At 39.3% G+C, this 20747-nt stretch overlaps 1 protein-coding gene across 1 annotated transcript in view; it reads left to right on the top strand.

Moving 5' to 3' along the window:
* The window catches only part of DCBLD2 (discoidin, CUB and LCCL domain containing 2), a 41260-nt gene extending 21970 nt beyond the window's left edge, over nucleotides 1-19290 (top strand). Inside the window, exons 6-17 of the mRNA XM_029960631.1 lie at nucleotides 957-1008; nucleotides 1986-2058; nucleotides 4567-4700; nucleotides 5350-5390; nucleotides 7959-8174; nucleotides 9704-9828; nucleotides 13297-13444; nucleotides 13833-14012; nucleotides 14959-15052; nucleotides 15418-15467; nucleotides 15778-15915; nucleotides 16978-19290. Coding sequence (XP_029816491.1) covers nucleotides 957-1008; nucleotides 1986-2058; nucleotides 4567-4700; nucleotides 5350-5390; nucleotides 7959-8174; nucleotides 9704-9828; nucleotides 13297-13444; nucleotides 13833-14012; nucleotides 14959-15052; nucleotides 15418-15467; nucleotides 15778-15915; nucleotides 16978-17420 — 1694 coding nt within the window. The 3' untranslated portion in view covers nucleotides 17421-19290. The remainder of the gene's footprint in view (nucleotides 1-956; nucleotides 1009-1985; nucleotides 2059-4566; nucleotides 4701-5349; nucleotides 5391-7958; nucleotides 8175-9703; nucleotides 9829-13296; nucleotides 13445-13832; nucleotides 14013-14958; nucleotides 15053-15417; nucleotides 15468-15777; nucleotides 15916-16977) is intronic.
* The last annotated feature ends 1457 nt before the right edge of the window (nucleotides 19291-20747 follow it).

Below are 20747 nucleotides of genomic sequence, written 5' to 3'. Positions count from 1 at the left end.
TGAAAGAACTCCTTCATATTAAGGATAAAATGCATTTTTTCAGCTAGTAGTCAAGGTGGCAGATAACTATAAAGTTTTCCTATCAAACGGTGTATATTTTATACAGACTAACCTCATGGAAAATTTTATTTCAGTAGCAGTATCCTATACTCCCTCAGCTCTTTAATTGCATAATCTGCTGGCTACCTTTTAGTCTTTTTGCCATTTCTTGGTTTTTTGCCACGTTTTTGGTTACTCTAACCTTCTGAAAGAGGTTGCTGTATTTGTTTTGCATCTCCTTCCACTCATTGTAAAGGTGAGTGACCTACGTGGTCCATGAGGAAATGAAGGATTACAAGCAACTGCTTCAGCAGGCAAAAGGCTTGAAAAAGCCCTCTCTGGAAATAATTCTAAAAATAGCAGATAAAGACTTTCAGTTTTTAATTTTGTGGAGATTTTGTTACTTTCCTCTCTATATGTTGGACTGTATGTGCTGAGCCACATCAGACACAAACATGAAATTTGAAGTATCTGTCATGGATGCCAATAACATGGCACTATTTGTTCCTTGTACTGCTTAGGTTCAGCACTGCAGAAGTGTTAAATGCTGAAAACACAGGCCTCTTTAGGTACAATATTAATTTAATTTTGTGAAAAGAGCATATGTTTGTGTCTCTGAATTATCTTGGGTTCTCTGAAGTGTGGCTATAAATTAAAATTAAGCTGTACAGGAGACGAATTTTTGTAATATGTCTTATGTCACATTTTCAGTAGATTTTCCAGTTACTTAGACAAATTAGCAAGGTTCTACTGTAATACAAAATCTGTTGAAAGAAATTTAGTCGGAACATGGTTTCTTCATTCTGAGACTTTTGGTGAAGCCTCAGGGCTCAAATGTTTATTTTCATGCACTTTAAAAAGCATACTCAAACTTACTGTCTTTATTATCCTCTTGACCTGACATTTTTTCTTTCCAGACTTAATTACCTGTTTAGACAATGCAAGTCACTTTTCCGAACCAGAATTCAAGTAAGACTGATTTTTACCTGTTTCCACCCAATCTCTTTAATAAAGTAATTTTAGTGCTTCTATTTCACTGTTACTTATATCTGACTGCAGCTTGAAAATTGACCATCCAGAGAACTTGAGAAACAATTAGGGTTAGAGCTGAGTAATTTTAACATTTGCACTCCTGCTTCCTCCCTCTCTCCCGTTTTTGTTATTTACATGCAGTATACAGTAGAACCTCGTTAATTTGCACTAACACATAGGAGCTAACATCTAATTCCCATAGAAAGAATATTACAGCAGGTGTACACCTTAAATACTGAAATTCATATTATGGTTACCTAAGGAGCACTAAATGATGAAATGTGTTGAAAATTACAAACCCATTTCACAGTTTGGTGTGCATTAATGAGGTTCTGTGGAGATACGGAATGCTGTACCTTCTGATGGGGGAAGCATTTGTTATTTCCCTGTTTTCTCCTTCTCCATTTCCATCTACAGGACAATGTTTAAAGCTGCAGAGTATTGTGAAGTACCTAAACTTACTTTTTGGAGAACATAAGCCATGGCATCGTGAAACATTTTGAAGTGCAATTTTTGCATTTCTCTTCCATTTTCCCAAGTTCCAGAATAGGGCTCTAATAGGTTCTGACCTTACCATGTGCCAAAGTCTGAATCTCACTGTTTTCATGGAACCTGCAATATTGCTTCGATGTTGTTGAACTGTGGTGAAAATGTTAACAAGTTTACTCCAGTTCACTTTTGCAGATGTGATAATTTTCATGTTTGCAGTATGAAATGGCCCTGGAACATGAACATGGGCTGGCTCCAGCGGTGCAAGTGTCTTGCCTCTTGCTTTTCACTCAATTAGGATATATCCTTACATAGGGATATATGAATAACAGTGTATTGTAGATCAAATCGTAGTTACTATTTTGTAACATTAAAAGAGTTGTAAGTGTATGTATATCTTGACTTGATATTTTGTTCACTTCCAGTAAGTATTGTCCAGCTGGATGTGTGATCCCTTTTGCTGATATTTCAGGCACTATTCCCCATGGATACCGAGATGTAAGTAAAAATAGTGTGGGCTCAGGTGAATTTTGGTAAAACACACAATGCACAATACAAGTCAGCTATAGTTGTTCATGTTAGTCCTGCTTCCTGGATGCTGGAATTTATACCTCCTAAGGTGAACAACATGGTATTCAGGTTTTGGCACTGCTGCTAAATGACAGGTGCTTCAGATGCTGCCCCCTCCAAGAAGTGAAATAGTGCAGTAGAGTCTCAAAACATTTTCGTAAGGACTGCAGAGAAAGGTGGATCAATCAAAATATTGTTTTCTATTTCCTGTTTTGTTTTTGTTGGCTTTCTCACTTTGGGAAATTCAGATTTATAATGAAAGAACCAGTGAATGATGTCCTCCTGGTTTTTGACAATGTAATGTCTCTCACAGCAGGGTCTCAGTGGTTATATTAATTTTTTATTACAACTGGACAGATGAAATACTGTTTATGCTCAGCACCTATAAAATGATTTGCAAAGTTAATACTCTAAGATTAGTATTTCTGTAAAATGGAAATTAAATCTTCAATAATGTACTATTTACTTAAAACACTACAAAACCATGCATAGTGTTTTTCTAATGTAAGATTTTGCAGCTGAATTAACAAACTTGCCATAGGACTGGAGGGTGTTTCCTTTGTTTGTTTTTAGATTATTATAATTTTGCTAGCAATCTAGTAAAAATTACATGAAATCTCTGTTTTTTAAAAAAATACTCCTTTAATAAGCCATTAGATCTAGCACAAAGACAATTTAAAAATGTTAGCATTCAAATATTTTAATATTAAATATGAACCTAAAGTGTGCCTGATTGATTTTCTTTTCTCAAGTATGTGTAAATCCTTAAACAATCACCCACATGTAAAAATGTCACCACGAGATAACTGTTATATGTTCTGGTCCACAGTGAGTCTTCACTAAATGGCTGTGAGGTAATTTTTGTAGCTGGTAACAAGGTGAAGTTGATTCTCTGCTTAACATATTTGCAGCATTCGTAGGAGTCCTGCTTGTTGGGAGGTTTTTTTGCCAAAATCTGGAAAAATTGTTTTCTATGGACGAAAAAGGAAACTTTCAGAAATAAATGCCCTATGACTTTCTTTTGTCACTTTTCTCACTTTATTCCACTGAATATAAAAGCAGAGAATTTCCCAGAAGTCAAGTTGTGTGCGAAGAAATCAAATTGTCCAGCCCACTGTTGTTGGGCCAAGTTTCAGGTAGAGGTTTCTCATGCATCTCTTTCAAATGTACAGCAACTGCTTGTTGCTTTAAAAAATACTCTAAATCTTGATTCTTTGCTGTGTCACCCTATTGTGGACAGTCCTTGAGAGCTTGGAGCTCATTGCTGACATCTTCTGGTGGGCACAGAGGAGAGAGCTGCATCTACTGCAGAATCCCATGTTCATACTTCCAATGGAAAGGGGAGCTGTGTCCATCCCAGTCTTGCTGGATGTGAGGGGCTGCAGAATTGCAACATGTCTCTCATATCCCTGTGCTGCACATTGCAGGGACACCTGAGAATAGCTCTGTCTGTGCCTGTTGCACTGTGTGTAGCCAGTAATCCTCCAGAAATCTTGGTGCACGTGGTGGATGGTGCAAAGCCACAGCTGCTAAGCTCTTTTTGGAACTGGACTCTCTCTCTCTTCTCCTGAACACTAGAGTATTTCTTGGTCAAGCCCCTTTGGCTGGAAGGATTTGCTTCCCAGCTTGGCTAGTTTTGATCCAGGAGACAGAGGCATGTTTCTCTGCTCACTCTGTGCAGTGCCTGAAGGACTGATGTGATGAGTCCTGCTCACTTGGCACAGCCAGCCTGCAAGCCAGGGAGGTGTCACTGTGACATTTCTTAGTAGATCCAGTCATCCAGGGAGAGAAGGCAAGAACATGATGTCCTGCAAAAACACTTTGTGTAACAGATATCCACTGACCTGTACAGTGTAGGTAATTGACTTCTTTAGGATGAGTTGTATTCATGTATTACTGTGGGTTTATATGGATCAGTGTCCTGGATAACCATCCAGGTTTTAAACCATGTTTAACCATGAGTTAAACTAAAAAATACAGCCCTTGGCAAAAAGCTACAAAACCTGCAGTGCATCACTCCTTAATTGTGAGAAAATAAACAAACAAACTTTCAATGTGCTTCCTATTAAAAGATTTTCTATGTGTTTATGTCTTCAATTTCTATTGTCTAACATAATTTATTGTAGGCTGAAAGTCTGGCTGTCTGGCTTTTTCAGACTGTTTCACATTGGTGTTGGTTTGAGAGTATTTAGTTACAGGAGTTACTTACCAAATACATCTGGGCAAGGACCCAGTGAAATTTAGGACCTTCTTTTTGTTCTTATAAATTTCATAATGAACTGTAGATGAGTCTGTTATTTCTAAATAAATTAGAACAGTATATTAATGTAATAATAACAAAGGCTATAACTGGATAGTGTAGCATTTACAATATCTGGTGTGGTATTTAATTTATTTACTTTGTAGTATTAAATTTTTCTTTCCCCCCTCTTCAAGTCGTCATCACTTTGTATGGCTGGTGTTCACGCAGGCGTTGTGTCAAATACTCTGGGTGGCCAAATTAACGTTGTGATCAGCAAGGGCATTCCCTACTATGAAGGCTCCTTGGCTAACAACGTCACCTCAAAGGTGTAAGTGTACTTCCTGTGTTTTCCTTATCTTTGGCACCTTAGATCTTGGTCGTGTCTCACTGAGGGATTAATTTCAGCTAGTGAAGCTACATGTTCCCCTGACAGGTTCTCTTCTCTAAGGTTCTCACAGTGCACTTTTGCTGCAGTGTAATTGTTTACTAGATATTTTTAACCTGTAAAGATTAATTTTCCAAATTCTGTGAGGATTTTTTACCTGCTTGACTGTAAATTCCTAATGGTCTGTGGAAAAATAGTAATGTAATGGCAGCTTTTTAGTTACAGGGAAAAGAGTGTAGCTTGTCGTTGTATCCCAGAAGTCCCAGGAATGAAAGTAGTCAAAGGAAATTGATTCTTGTTGTTATGATTAGCTTAATATGTAAGGGAGCATTTTAATGAAGATGTGCCTTTTGCCTGGTATGTTTGTTTGAAAGCCTCCAACTCCGTATCTCTGGACTAGCTTTCAGTTGAAAAGGTGTTTGTACTGAAAGCGCTGCAACTTGGTGGCAGAAAGTGTTGCTTTAATCACTAAGTGTTTGTTCAGGCATATGTGCATAGGTTTCACTGGCAAGCAGTCAGACAGGAAAAATAAATTGAAGACAGTTTGTTTTAGTTTACCTGAGTACTGCAAAACATCTTTTGTTCTCTGCAGGGGACCTTTATCTACAAGTCTCTTCACCTTTAAGACAAGTGGTAAGTGTTATCACATGTATTACTTGTTATTACTTTGATGCAAATGTTGTGAGTAGGAATAAGTGTACAGGTATATTATTTCTTAATTTTTGTTCTAGTTTGTGAGACTTATTTTACTGCATTCTTCAGTAATGTATATTTTTGAATTGTTTTACTGTCTCAATTTGATGATTAATCCTCACTACATTTATAGGTCAGCCTTGCTTATCTGCAGACAGAGATTCTTTCAAGTTACGTTCCTCTATTGTAGTCTAATTTAAAGTGACTTGACTCTCATACTTTAAACAGACTACTAAAGGAGAGCTGGGCATTAAGAGTTGCTCTTTATTTGTAACAACTGTGCATTCTGGTTTTCTTCCAGGTGTACTCCTTACACTTTCCTGGTTGTCTGTTAAGAAAGCTAGAAGAAATCTCAAAATGATTCCTCACCTTTCTCTTCCTTGTTTTACTTTTTTCCCCTCCCCTTTCCTTGCAGCTGAATGCTGTGTGGTAAATTACTGTCTCTCTTGCTCTGGAAGGGCATGTTGGGCCTTGCTCTGTGTCTAAGATATGTCCCTTCTTGGCTTTTATGTTTTGTTTTGTCCATGTGTGCCAGGTTGATGATTTTTATCACAAGTGTTGCCCTTTTTGAAGCTTTACTGCTTTGTGAGTTTTTACCTTCTGTCTTACCTGTTTTTCAAATAGATTAGCTGCAGTTTTCTAAATGGAAGCTAGTTTTTCTGTAGGTCGCTTTGAATGCTGTCTTTGAGTGGATGTTGGCAGTACTGTGAAGACAGTGGCCTTTCCTCAGTGTCTTTAACTGTTTTAATAACAATATAAAATCCATAAAACCATCATGTCTGTTTTTCATAATGATAAAGTTAAAAAAAAGGGAGGGGGGACCATGCACATACTCTTCAAAAGTAAACAAATATATTTCCTAATATAAATAAAAGGGATGCAGAATGGGGATATAAAGACAGGAATCTGATGGGCAGAGGTGTTTGGAGATGGAAATGTAAACAAACAGACAAAAATTAGAAAATATAATGTACCTAAAAGTAAAATAATTTCTCTCCCAGACCCTCTGCAAGAGCTGAAAGAAGGAATTGCATGTCTGGTGTCCTTATGCATGAAGAATATTAAACACAGTGATCTGGGTGGGGTTTGCTGGTGTCTCTTTGCTGGTCTTTCAAAATGTGATTTGATAGTGTGTATGAAAGTAATTAATGGCCTGGAAATATGAAGAGATAGGACAAAATGCTGATCTAGATCTCTGGATTTCAGTGACACGTGAGAAATTATTGAATAAACTAGAGACAAGATGCAGGTCTAGATTAAAATCTCTGTAGTTAAGTGACCTAGGAATTTGCTGAAGGCAAAAGAAAACTCCTGTAGTATGCTCAAATGAGGTTTATCGGACTGTGCTGAAGGTCTTACTCTGTTTCTTTTGTAGTAGTTGGTTTCATTTGATACGAAGTAGAAGAGTGTGTTATTAATGCCAGAGGTGTGGTCTGTGCAGAGAAAGGTGAAATTATTTGTACAGGAAGACCTGGCTGACTTTGAGGCTTGAGTGATAGAAATTAACTGAAGAATCACAGAGCAAAAGGTAGAATGTCAGATGCTTACAGACTGAGGCATTTTTTTGCTTCAAACTGGCAACATGTTAAATGGAAACAAGAGATGAGGGAAAGGATTCTGTTAGTAAAGTCCTAACGTGATCCTGGGCTGTGGCAGGTGAAGTATGTCAAGTAGAGACAATAAACTATTAATGCCATCTCACAGGAGATGGGCAAGGCCTTCCCTGGAATCCAGTCACACGTGGGCTCCCTTCAAGGATGAGTGCCCAACCTTGGTGCAGAGAGGGTGTGCTCACAGGAGAAGGGAAACTAGGCTGGGTTGTTCAGCCTGCCTAACTGAAGGGAAAGATTGCTCTCTGCTGCTGTTTCTGGGAAGTACACGTGAGAGGAGAAAACTGTTGGCACTACAGAATAAGATTTAGCAAACAGCAAATGGATATCAACTAGCCACAAGGAGATTTAGCCCTGAATTTAGGAGATGTTTGTTAGCCATCAGCAGAATGCAACATGGGAAGAAACTCATAGTAAGAATGGTGACCAAAAAAATGCAGCTAATTTCAGGGATGCATTTGAGCTCAAGACCAGGATTGTGACATGACTTCCTACATGCTTTGCTGTTCAAATTAAATTGTCATACTGAGGTGGGTTTAAAAAACAAGAAGTTATATAGACACAAAAAGGAACAAATGATCAAGTAGTCTGTTTCCCGTTCCTGCATCAACCATCTTAGACCGTGACAGTTCCCCCAAAGCTTCTCATGTAGTGCTCTGTGTGAGTGGTGACTAAGATATCCATGTTACTCTTGGAGCAGGCATAAATCATGGCAATCTCATTACTATGAAGTTGGGTTCCAATATCACTGTTAGAAAGCAGAAGACAGTGTGTTTTGTTGATAGTGTCGTTATGGAATAAATTTAGATGGCACTTTAATATTTGTACATAAAGTCTTAAAATCCAAGCAGAGTAGCTTCAGTTTTCATTTTCAGTCCTCACCTTTTCTGTTGTTCAGGTTGTTATGGGACACTGGGGATGGAATCTGGGGTAATTCCTGATTCCCAGATCACTTCATCGTCTGTTCTTGAGTGGCCTAACCAAACAGGACAAGTAAACATTTGGAAACCTGAAAATGCCAGACTAAAAAGGGTTGGTCCTCCTTGGGCTGCTCTTATCAGTGATGAACATCAGTGGTTGCAGATTGATTTGAATAAAGAAAAGAAAATAACAGGTAAGTGAATCTGATGTGATTTTTCAGCAGCATTCAAAAAGTTTGGTTACTGACATCCTTTTTTCCAGTGCTATGTCTTAGATAAAGTCCAGGAGACACTTAATTACCAATACAGCAAATTTGGAGGAGCCTGGAGCTGAAGAGGTATAGTTTCATAGTAGAAGACAGCTCTTTCATCAGAATTTGTTGAAGTTTTTCCTGTGGTTTTATTGGATCCTTGATGCTTCTCTTAGCCTGCTAATTGTCTGTTTTGAGGTGCAAATCAAAATCTGGTCAGCTCAATCCACTGGTACCTCCGATGCACATATACTGACTTAGGTTTCTAGATTTTCCCTAGTCCCTGTAAGGGCCATAGTGAATCCAACAGTAGAGACAAGAGTAGTTGCAGTGCAGTGTGAGATAAGCAGCAGGCAGAGTAAACCAGTTGGTAGCCTCCCTTTCACCTCCTTGCCTCAAGTGGAACTTGGGTTGGGAGTTGGGGATGGCGAACCCTGAGCAGTCTGTGCCTTACTTCAGCAAACAGGCTTTGCTCCTTCACAAAAATTTTATTTGGTGAGACAGCTGGAGGTGCTGTTTCCCAGCCTGCTGTGGATGGTTTGCTTCACGTTGTGGGAGTTGAGGTCGCCTGCTTACGGTTACTGGTTCCCGTTGATTGCAGCCTTGCCCATTCCGAGTAGTGAAGCATCGGCATTTTGGGTTTAACCTCTGGTGTGGCAGTGCAGCTGTTGTATCTTTGGTATTGATGTTAGTGTTTTCTGTTTTGTTTTAATTGTGGAATTCATTGTTCATAATGGGCATGTTTGTCATCTGATTTAAATAAAAAATAAATTTGTTCTAGGTATAGTGTTTAGTAGATAGAATCCTGGGCTTTAAGGCTATTGTGAAACGTTCACCTTTGATTGGTTTGGGTTTGTCTCTTTCAAATGCATGAATGGGTCCCTGTAACCTCAGCTGCACACCCTGCTATCAGCAGTTTGGCTTCCTGTCATTAAACAACTCTAGTTTACCAGCAGCCTTTGTTATTATCTCCCTAGGGACTGTTTGGATGTTATGTGACTCCTCTAAATCATCCTGTGCTAATAAGCTTTTACAAAACAGCTTTCCTGTGTGAGTTGTTCTGCAGCATGGAAGCATCATGAAGAACTGTAGGAATCTACAGTTCTTTGAGTGGTGCTTTTATAGATTGGCAGTACAAGAGCAGGGAAGAGCAGTGCTGTCTCAGCAGCTGGAGACAGGAGCGGGCTGTGGTCAAATAAATGAGTCATTTCCATCAAGAAATGAGGGGAAAAGTGCTTAGTAAGGTTATATCATGAAAATTAAAATACAAAAGTAAGTAAAATGATTATTAAGTTGCAGTCACTGTAGAAGTTTCAGACTCTGGCACCTTGGAGTTGGATAAACTTCTTGAAATAAACTGGACCAGTGAAGACTCCAGACTATCTTAACTCTGGATTCAAAAGCTGATCTGTAAATTTTTACAAACTGGTAGTGGGTTTTTTTGTCTTAACTGGACACCTTCTTTTTCACAGGCATTATAACTACTGGATCAACTTTAGCAGAGTACTACTATTATGTCTCAGCCTACAGAATTTTATACAGTGATGATGCACAGAAGTGGACAGTGTACAGAGAACCTGGCATGGATAAAGATAAGGTAAAAATACCATGCACTTTCTAGGTATGTTTTATGGAAATTTCACAATTGTAAATACAACTAATATTGGTAAGGTGAGAAAACATGAAGTATTCAAGAAAAAGGAAAAAAAAATTAAAATCCAGTGTATTTTGTGAGTTTAGATTGCCCTCTTCTGGCTGTAAAATAAAATCTCAGCTGTTGAGCTGCTAGAATTTAGGCTTCAGGGTTAGTTTGATAATTTTCCTAGGAAACCTTTGCAGCTGTTGCCTTGTAATTTGAGCATTTCATTCCTCTTGAACGTTCATGAAATTAAACAAATTGTGGAACTTGAAACTACAGGCAATACATCTTTCTTTGCACTCTTTGGGTCATTAGGTTCAGTGCATGAAGAACCAGACATACCCCGGGAGTGTCAGCTGTGGTTAAATGACAGAAAAAATGGCTCAGTATTGTTCAAAATAACAGATTTGTCCTCTGCCATCACCTCATTTGATTCCAACTCAGCATATTCTGTGATTCTGTGATAGAGCCTTGCTTTTGGATGCATATGGTTGCAGGCTTCTCCCTTTGATTGAGCCTTCTGTAATTGCACACCAGAACGATTGGGAGGTGCTATTCGCTGTTTTTTCAAAGATGTTTGAAATTCCTAATGTTTTTCAGGGGGCTAGAAGCTTTTCCAAGGCTTTCCTGTAGTCCTCTTTGCAAATAGCTTCTAGAGATCTGGCAGTACTCAAGAAAAACTTCTCCTGAACTTTTTGTATATGAAAAAAAGTAAAATGCTTGAAAAATGCTTGAATTGGGGAAATGACAAATGAGAGTTGCAGTGTTGGAAAATTTTGTTTGACAGCACAGAGGGAAAGGGAGAGAGTTTGATAATAAATGGAATATGAAAATGATTTCTCATCCAAAAACTTGTACTGTATTAAGCTTAGGCCAATTTTTTTTTTTTGTGCAAAAATTAGAGTAACAAAAATACAGAGCTGCAGGTAAAGTTAAGTTACTCTCATAACACTGGACATCAAATCTTGGCTAAAAAAAGCCTGGAGTAAAGAACGACTTTACTGTTAATCTTTCTTGAAGGTAATAGTCATTACCAATTCTTGTCTTTGCTGTTACTTGCTCAGCCTCAGAAACCTGATGTGAGACTTAACTTTCAGTGTTGGACATCTGTGTCCTTAATCTGTAACTTCTGCATGTGTTGCTTGGGCAGCCAGATGCAGCTTGTACTTTCTTTTAGTAATGGGCACTGGCAGGCACAGCACTAACAAGGACAGTTACAGCAGTTTGGGCTGGGCACATCCCCTCAAGAATTCACCTCTCTATTTTGCTTCTCATTTGCATCTTTACCAAAACAAGAGATTCTTTGGTGAGGTCTGTAGCTACAAGCCTGTCAGCTTAAAAAAAAAAAAATGGCCCTTGTTTAGGGGAAAAGTGGCTTTAAATTGGAACACAGTCTTCTGTGGACACATGGGCTGTGACTACTTTGTATTATTCATTTATTTCCAAAATAACACCATAAACTTATCCCTGCATTTAATCTGTCTTCATTTGTTGCTATTAAATATATTTAAGAACAATAAGCTTAAATTCAGAGCAGGACAGATATCAGTGAGAGCCATGTGCTTGTCCACTTGCACTGCAGGGAAGAACAGAGACTACACCCTCGAGGGAAATACCTTGTGTTTGCCAACCTGGATTTTTAGTATGGTGAATGGGTTAGCAGTTTTAGTCTGTTAGTGTCACGTGGATACATAGAAACAAAAATGCTGGTTACTAATTTAAGATGTAGAAAAAATAGTGCACTCAAACATGAAGTACTGCATTTAAATTACTGAGTGATTTATTTTTCCATGGCTAACTAAATTGACTCATGTATCTGTTTGGTCAGTCAGTGCTTTCAAACATGAAGACAGTCAGTGCCTATGTAGAGAGAAACCAAAATACTTACATCTAAGTAGTAGTAATGGGGTTTGGGTGTCTTTTGAGAGTGGAGACATGTTATCTACATCAGGGAGCTAAGGAGTGAGTCCCTTGAAGGTCCCTGGGATCATTAGGGTTTGTTTTTTTGTCTTTTGAATGGATATTTTCCTGGAATAATTGTTTTATTTCAAAACTTTAGGGATATTCTAGTTATTTTGTTACAAAAACTTAAACACAGGAGTGCGATACAAAAGTTTTGTGTGTGGAGGTTGAAACAACAGCAATTTGCATTGATCAGAAATGCTCTAAAAGCTCTTGACTGCTCCATTTTATGCAGATACATCAGCTGTTATACAGTGAGCACTTGCCCCTAAGAATGGTAGGGTGCTTTATTGTTTACCAAGTGGTGTGAGTGAGCAGACAACTCCCTGTAATAGTTGTTTTTTCAGGCAAGCGCCAAAATTCTGTTTTGCATTCTGTCCAGTCTGATTTGCAGTATGTGTATCAGTGCTTTAAAAACAAAGAACTCATTTACTGTCACCTCTGTGGTGACCTGTGTTGCAGCAGCACCACCACAGAGCTGCATGTGCAAAGCCAAAGCCCAACTGCTGTGCACTAACATGGGGAGACAGCTCACTTCCTACCCAAAGACATGGCACCAAACCAGTCCTCTTAAAGGAGAGGCAGGGTTGGAATACTGGGACAAACTGCTCTATTGTTTTAAGCAGCTCCAAGGGTGCAAAACCTGTAGTTTACTGTGAGTTTGTTAGTGTGTTTATACTGCATTGTGCAGTGACTGAGTTATCTCTCACTGGTTTTAAATTTCAACCAGACAGACCCTTTCTGTATTTGCACATTTTAATGAGTTCTTTGTGTGCGAGGATGGGCAGTGAAGGACCAGCTTGAGCTCATCCTTCACTCAAAGTCTGTGCCCTTCTCTTCCAGAACCCCATGGCTCAGTATGAGACTGAGGAGAGCTTTCTCATTCTGAACCTGCATCCTTTACTTTACTTGTGGTTCGGCACTTGTAGACAGCAGCCACGAGAGGACAGTGTGGTTACATACTTGATTGTGCCTTCTAATTCTTTCTCACAAATGCCAGCCCCAGACAGACTGTGCTTAACTGTTAGGCTGTGTGAAGACACTGCTTAATTGCTGCTTGCACGGTGTCACAACTCCTTGCTATATACATATATTTGAAGAGTAAGTGCAAAATACCAAAGAGGACCAAGTTAGAATTACTCAGTGCTGTAAACATGTGAGATGTCTTTAACAGCAGGCACTGCCTGGGGAGCATCAGTAGGATATTACATGGTACCTTTACTCTGAACTAGGTAACTGCATGCATGTACACGTGCCTTTTTTGGTTTATTTAGTTCCATATGCAATGGGGCCAAGTGAGTGGAGATGTGCAGGCAGCAGCGCTGTTCTGGGGTGAATTTTCAGGATCCTGCACTGCTTATTTTTCCTAAATAAACCATCGAAAATGGTTGTAGTTACTTAGTTGTTATTGCATTTGTATAATAATAATGTTTCTCTCTCTCTCTCTTTTTTTTTCTTTTCTAGGTATTTCAAGGGAATACTGAATTGTACCAGGAAGTTCGCAATAATTTCATTCCGCCTATTATTGCACGCTTTTTTAGGATTAACCCCTTAAAATGGCACCAGAAAATTGCAATGAAAGTAGAACTGCTAGGATGTCAGTTTAGCATAGGTAAGGCAACTGAAAACTTTCCTTGTGCAAGACAAGCAGTGAAATTATTAAGGTTAAAGGTTACATTGTAGGTATATTTTCAATGAGAAAAAAGTCCTTTCTGGCTGCATAATCCTTCTGTAACCAATACTTCTGAATTTCTCCAGAAGTTATTACACTTAACTGGAAAATACCGATTTTAGGTGTACACAAGTTGATTTCGAAAATGAGTGTTTCAAAAGACACCAGTCACTTGCTTCCCATGTTACTGACTCATGGGGAGTTCTCCTTATATAACGTGAACAAAAGCTTTATAGCAAACTGTTTTAGCTGTCTTCTCCTGAAAAGGAGACATGGAAAACTAGCATTTCAAAAAAAACCTTTTCTTATAAATTCTTTTCTTCTGAAGGTCGTGCTCCTAAAATCACCTTGCCACCACCACCACCACCACCTCAGAACAAGAATGATGAGAAGAATGCTGACTTCATTGATGACTTCATTCATTCAGTGAAGACTTCATTGCAGACAGATAAAACAACTTTCACACCTGAAATAAAGAACACTACAGTGACTCCAAGTGTAACCAAAGGTATCCACAGTAGAAGTGCTTGGGAACTCCTTATGGTGCTTTGGCATATATTAAGTCTGTTTTCTAAATTTAAATTTTCCCAACACTTAACATATTATAGCAAATTATCAATATTTACTTCTTAGTATTTACCAGTTATTAAATACACATATGATGAAAGATGTACAGTTGCATACTGCATGTAGAAACAAAACCAATCTTCCAAGTCAGATATATATGTATATACAATGTGTATTATATATCTGGATAACAGTTCTGTCTTCCAAAGCTTGTTCAAACTGACTTCAGCTTTTAATCCCTGAACAAGTTTTGTCAGAAGAAGTTGCAACTTGGACTTCTCTTCTGAATTAATCAAGTGTAACTGCTTTGTTATTGAATTGGATAGTTTCTTAGAACAGAATACTTTTGACATAGCAAATCTTTTATGGATCAGTCTTGTTGACATGGAAGTTGAAGAACATAATTTTGTTTATCAAAGAAAATGGTCAGAAAAGGGAGCAAGGTCACTGCAGACTGAGGCACTGCTAAAGTATCCTTTGGATTGCAGGGGACAGGATGGTCTCATGTCACACACAGACCCAGCACAGGCTAACTGTGATTAACTGTTAAGGTACTGTGGTATTTACTTTTTAAAGGAGTTCAAACTTAAGTGGTTACACTAATGGATTTTGTAAATAATAAAACATGTTCTAACAGAAAAATCTTATACTAAAGCAAATTGGTTGATTTTGATGAACAACCTTGTAAAAACACCAGCTGTGCATGTGTGTAGAAGAGCCAGATGTTAATTGAAATTTACACTGTGGGAGCATCCAGCAGGGTAACTTAGCTGGGGGAATCCGGTGTGATGGACACTACATGTGGAAACTGTGTGCTTTACCCAAGTAATTTTCATGATTTATGAGAAGCTCTTCTGTCTGACACCAGTTAATTTAATGGTTTTCAGATGTGGCATTGGCAGCAGTTCTGGTTCCAGTGCTGGTGATGGTCTTCACTACTCTGATTCTTATCTCAGTTTGTGCATGGCATTGGAGAAACCGGTAAGTGAATGAAAGTGCTTTAAATGAGTGTGGGAATGAAATGCTGCATGTGTCACTGTGGGGACTGTGTGGTCTGCACTTGTGGAAGGAATTGTGTTCTCTCTAAAAAAACATTCACTTGAATAGTAAGGACAGCAAAACCAGCTTTTTGTAATTGTTTTCATTAGAAGTGCTTTTACTAAGGCCTGGTTTCTTCAGTAGCAGCAGGCTGGTGATGGCAAGCCAGGTTACTGGTGCTTATACATTAAATTTGAGGACCAGTAACAGCCAAGGTGATAGTTGATGAGCATTAATTAATGCATCTTTTGATAAGCAGAGTAGCTAAAATACCCCTTTTTCTTGTTTGTTTGTTTTTTTTTTCACAGCAAGAAAAAAACTGAGGGCACATATGATCTACCTTACTGGGATCGTGCAGGTAACAAAAAGGTTTTATGAAATCCTTTACTCAGCATTCAGGAAGGTTGACTGGGTGAGAGTCATGTTGTCACCTCTGCCTCTTCAGTCTGCCAGAAAATATTAAAATACCTTGTAACTTTGGGGACACGCAAATACTGATAATCGAGTTATTTACCTGCTACTACAAAATGCGGGCTGTGGTGCAAAAATATTTCAAGTAGCTTAAAACACTATATATACTATAATATATATATATATATATATATATATATATATATATATATAAATGAAGTCTTGAGTGGTTTGTTTGTTTTTTAATCCATGTGAAGGATGGTGGAAAGGAATGAAACAGTTCCTCCCGACCAAATCAGCAGAACATGAAGAAACTCCTGTACGCTACAGCAGCAGTGAAATTAGTCACCTGAGACCAAGAGAAGTCCCAACAATGTTGCAAACAGAGTCTGCAGGTACATTTCACTGTTTTTGTGGGCCATGTAACATATATATCACATGCTAAAAAATGTCAGGGATTCGGCTACTTTTAGTTTTTTCCTGTTTTTTGGGGGGAACAGAGGAGAAATGAATAGTTCTCTGGGTAAGCACATTTCTTAAAATGCGGGCTTTTTGAGATCTTTGAGTATCATAAAAGTATGTTCTGACTTGATGTGCTGTAGATAAACACTTGCCTAAGTCAATGCAGTAATTGAAAATTTCTTTACTTGAACTTATTCTTAAACCCCAAGAACCCCAAGGGTTGAAGAACTGGTTATATTTTCATGCACTGGAAATAATGTCATCACAGTCTCTTTATGCACAAATCTGAAATGTGGCACATGGTTCCCTACACTCACAATCATCCTTGTGCTGTGGAAAAGCAGGAGTTACTGGTAATGGCACATGCCTTTTCCTGGTGGCCCAGGTATGAGAGGAAGATGACTGAGTGTTCCTTTGGCTCTGTGCTTACAAGCTGATGGCAGAGTTAGGCAGATATGCAGAATTACAGCTTCACTGCAGGCAGAACTGCTTTTCTCTTTTTGGCTGCTTGTCTGTTTTTACTCAGCAAGCCAGTTTTCTCACCTCCAGCTTTTGTAACTTGGATTATCTGTTGAGCTAAAACAGCTGACCACATGCAGGCTTCCTCCCTCAGAGAACAAACCCTCCACCCCAAAGACCATTGTTATTCAAAGCAAGGAAGGATAATTTCAATTAAATCTAATTTTGCAGGGAAGAACATTTCAATAAGCTTTGTTTTCAGGCAGATTTGCAGCATGGGAAGTTTCAGCTCACCAGGAAAGTACAAACCTGAGAAACGGGGATGTTGTGGCTATCCCAGTGGCTTTAACTATTGGGTGGAAAGGAATCCTTTTCCAAAGCGGTTGGCACTGGTGGACAGAGGCGGACCGCTGGTTTGATCTAGGATAATAATAATCTCTGTGAAATATTGACAAATTGTATTTAATGTGATGGTGCTGTAAAAACCATTCCACTAAGTATGGTTTTATTTTGTTTTGTTGGGGCTTGCAACACAGAATATGCTCAGCCCCTGGTAGGGGGAATTGTCGGCACACTTCATCAGAGATCAACCTTCAAACCAGAGGAAGGAAAAGAAGCAAGTTATGCTGATCTGGACCCTTACAATTCACCCATACAAGAAGTTTACCACGCCTACGCCGAACCACTGCCTATAACTGGACCAGAGTACGCAACTCCCATAATCATGGACATGTCCAGCCATCCCAGCACACCTCTTGGCATTCCTTCCATTTCCACCTTCAAAGCTGCAGGGAATCAAGCTCCTCCACTGGTTGGAGCTTGCAGTAAACTGTTATCTAGGACAGACAGTGCCTCATCAGCACAGGCACTGTACGACATACCAAAGGGGCAGCCGGGGCCGGGCAGCACCGACGAACTGGTGTACCAGGTACCGCAGAGCGTGGCCCATCCCACTGGGAGCAAGGATGAACTCAGTTAGCTCACGAGTAAGACAGAATGATGGCTTGTTTTTAAAAGCCAGTTCCATAAAGCTGACAGTTCCATTTTTTTTTTTTAATTCCATTGTTTTGATATTGTTAGTCTTAAATAATACAATGTTGAACCAAAAGATGTGGTATTGGAGGTCTGGGAAGACAGAAATTCTGCCTTTCCTAAAGCTGTACGTACAATTAACAGCTTGTCTCCTGCAAAACCGTGGACTTTTTTATTACTACTGTACAATTGTCTGTCAGACATGAGAGAAGAACTCTTCATGATTAGCTTCAGTAATTCATAGATGTGAATGATAAATGGGGAGAAACAATTTAAAGTACTAAAGCCAGTTCTTTCTTCCTAATGGTACTATTTCTTGGGGGGAAAAAATCCCACCCCAAACCCCAAAGCTCCTAACTTTCTAAGATCTATATGTAGGCACTGCAGCTTCTAAAATCCCTTTTTTCATATCAAATGTCTGCACAATTTTGGACTTTACCAACTACTGTCATGACTGATGGCAAAAATACTATTAACTTTAAGACATAAAATATTTTTGTTTCTGAATTACATTATTGCAGCTTGTGTTCACAGGATGAGGAATCATCAGTTGTCTGTTCCTCTGAAGGTTCCTGTCTTTGGTTAGCCTTCCAAAACTAGAAGCTGCTGTCTCTGTGTCTTTCTGTTTCGTCTCCTTAAGCCACTCAGTCTTGTTCCTTCCTAGGGATCCAGGAGGCACAAATTCACACAAGGAAACTACATGCCAACTGCTTTTTCATTTTTCCCTCCTGAGTGAAGGCTACTCTGAATAGCATCTGCCTCCAAGTCAGACTTCCCTAATGGTCAGTGTGCAGGAAGCATCCAGGTGTTGGAGGTGACTGAATTCAGAAAGGCCCTGCCCTGCCCTCCCCCAAAGTGTCTATTGTTGTGTGTTCAGGTGTGAGCTTATACAAAGAAAGATCTGTATATACTTCTGTGAGTGCTTAAGGAAGCACACAAATATTCTAATGGTGCACAGTTTGTGTTACACATGCATTTAGCACATATGGTACGTTTTAGCACAACTGACAAACTTTAGCCTTACTGTTTTTCTTGTGATTGTTCTTACTAAAAGTATACAGGATTCCAAAACCTTTGCAAAAGAACCAGTACTGTTCCAAAGAGTGTCCATTTCAGACTTATTTAATGGAATTTGTATCCTTTGAATGTTCCAGTGTTCTCTACTATAAAAATACTGCAGTAAGTCTTCTACTGAAGTAATGTAGACTAGTTTTAGCTAGGTAATCACAAAATGAAAACAGTTTGAATACCATGTTTGCCATTTTTTATCTTGTTAAAAAAGAAAAAGCACAGCTTTCTTACCTAAGTAGTAGGGGGGCAAAAAAACCCCACAATAAAAATTCTTTATTTTTTTCCTAACAGCAGTGTTGGGAGGATGCTGAATTAATTCATACATGTGAGACCCCCTACCTAGACAGTAGCCCACTTTTATGGACTTCAGTGGTTGTGATGTAATTCAAAGCCTTGTTTACTACCCAGGTCCTTAAATAAGGTGGAGAACATTAAATCAAAAGTAAAATACTGTTCAAAGAGTGGCTGCCACCATGCCTTAATACCCAGTATGGTATCCTCACTTACCACTTGAAAAGTTGTTTGCAGAGGGGCTGTATATAAACTCTGTAACAAAAATTGCTTGTGGCCTGTTCAACATCTAAAATGTTATTATGTAGAAACACAGAATGGTCTGGGTTGGAAGGGACCTTAAAGATCATCTCATTCCAACGCCCCTGCCCTGGGCACCTCCCACTAGACCAGGTTGCTCAAGCCCCATCCAACGCGGCCTTAAACACTTACAGGGATGGGGCAGCCACAACTTCTTTGGGCAACCTGTTCCAGTGCTTGAATACCCTCACAGTAAAGAATTTCTTCCTAATATCTAACCTAAATTTCCCCTCTTTTAATTTGTACCCATTGCTCCTTGTCCTGTCACTACAGTTCCTGATGAAGAGTCCCTCTCTAGCATCCCTGTAGGCCCCATTCAGATACTGGAAGGTGCTATGAGGTCTCCACACAATCTCCTCTTCTCCAGGCTGAACAGCTCCAATTTCTCAACCTGTCTTCTTCACAGGGGAGGTGCTCCAGTCCCCCGATCAACTTTCTAGATATCTCTGGACTTGCTCCAACAGGTCCGTGTCCTTCTTACGTTGGGGGCACCAGAGCTGGACACAGTATTCCAGGCAGGGTCTTGCAAGAGCAGAGCAGAGAGGGAGAATCACCTCCCTCAACTTGCTGGCCATGATCCTTTGATGCAGCCCAGGCTGTGTTTGAATTTCTGGGCTGTGAGCAAACACTGCCAGCTCATGTTGAGTTTTTCATCAGCCATCACCCCCAGGTCCTTACAGTCAGGGCTGCTCCCAATCTTTTCTCTGCCTAACCTTTAGGTGTGCTTGGGACTGCCCCAACCCAGGTGTAGGACATTGCTTTGTTGAACTTCATGAGGTCCCACCTCTCAAGCCTGTCAAGGTCCCTCTGGATGGCATCCCTTCCCTCCAGCATGTTGACTGCACCACACAGCCTGGTGTTGGCAGCAAACTTGCTGAGGGTGCACTTCAATCCATGTCACCATCAAAGATGTTGAACATATTCTGTGCTACCTTAAAGCCCAATTCTACAATTTCTGATAATTCATTCTCATTCATTGAGAATGATTTTTTTTTTAATTGTTTTTTAAGAGTTGGGTGTATAAGCCTAAATGTGAATGTAATATAAGACCCATTTGTGAAAAACAAATTCTTGACTATGATTGTACTTTTGATGTTATTGCAACTTTTCCTGCCTGACAAAGCTAGTCTGCAATCTTTGTAGTTCTGCTTAAACAGATAAGTGTTCTTATCAGCAGCAACTATGACTTTGAAATTATCTGAACTAATTTTATTTGAAAGGAGTGGGAAGTTAGTGGTTTCCACGAAGATGTGACAATACATACTTAATCAACCCAAGTTAAGAATCCTCTCCATTCTCAACCTGTACCAGTTTAGGCTTGGAAAATTACCATAAAAATAAATGGATGTGTTCGGGTCAGTAAGAATAACACACCTGGATTTAATTTTTACTGCAGGCCGGGTGTGGTAGAACCGTGGATAGTGCAGGCTAAGGTGGTGTAAGAATTACAGTTTCTTTACAGTGGGTTATTTTTTAAGCAACCATAATGCAGCTTCATTATCTGAGCAGCATTAGCTGGATGTTTTTAAGAATTTAAGCCCCTTTCCTGAAAGAATTTGGTTCCAAGCTTTGCTCCCTGCTTCAGACTTCAAACATGTTACCTGCTAGGTAG

This window comes from Manacus vitellinus, unplaced genomic scaffold (genome assembly GCF_001715985.3).
Source record: "Manacus vitellinus isolate BGI_N305 unplaced genomic scaffold, ASM171598v3 scaffold_28_pilon, whole genome shotgun sequence".
In the NCBI taxonomy this organism is placed as follows: Eukaryota; Metazoa; Chordata; class Aves; order Passeriformes; family Pipridae; genus Manacus; species Manacus vitellinus.
The sequence above is the reverse complement of the archived record's forward strand: the minus strand, read 5'-3'. Positions and strand labels throughout refer to the sequence as shown.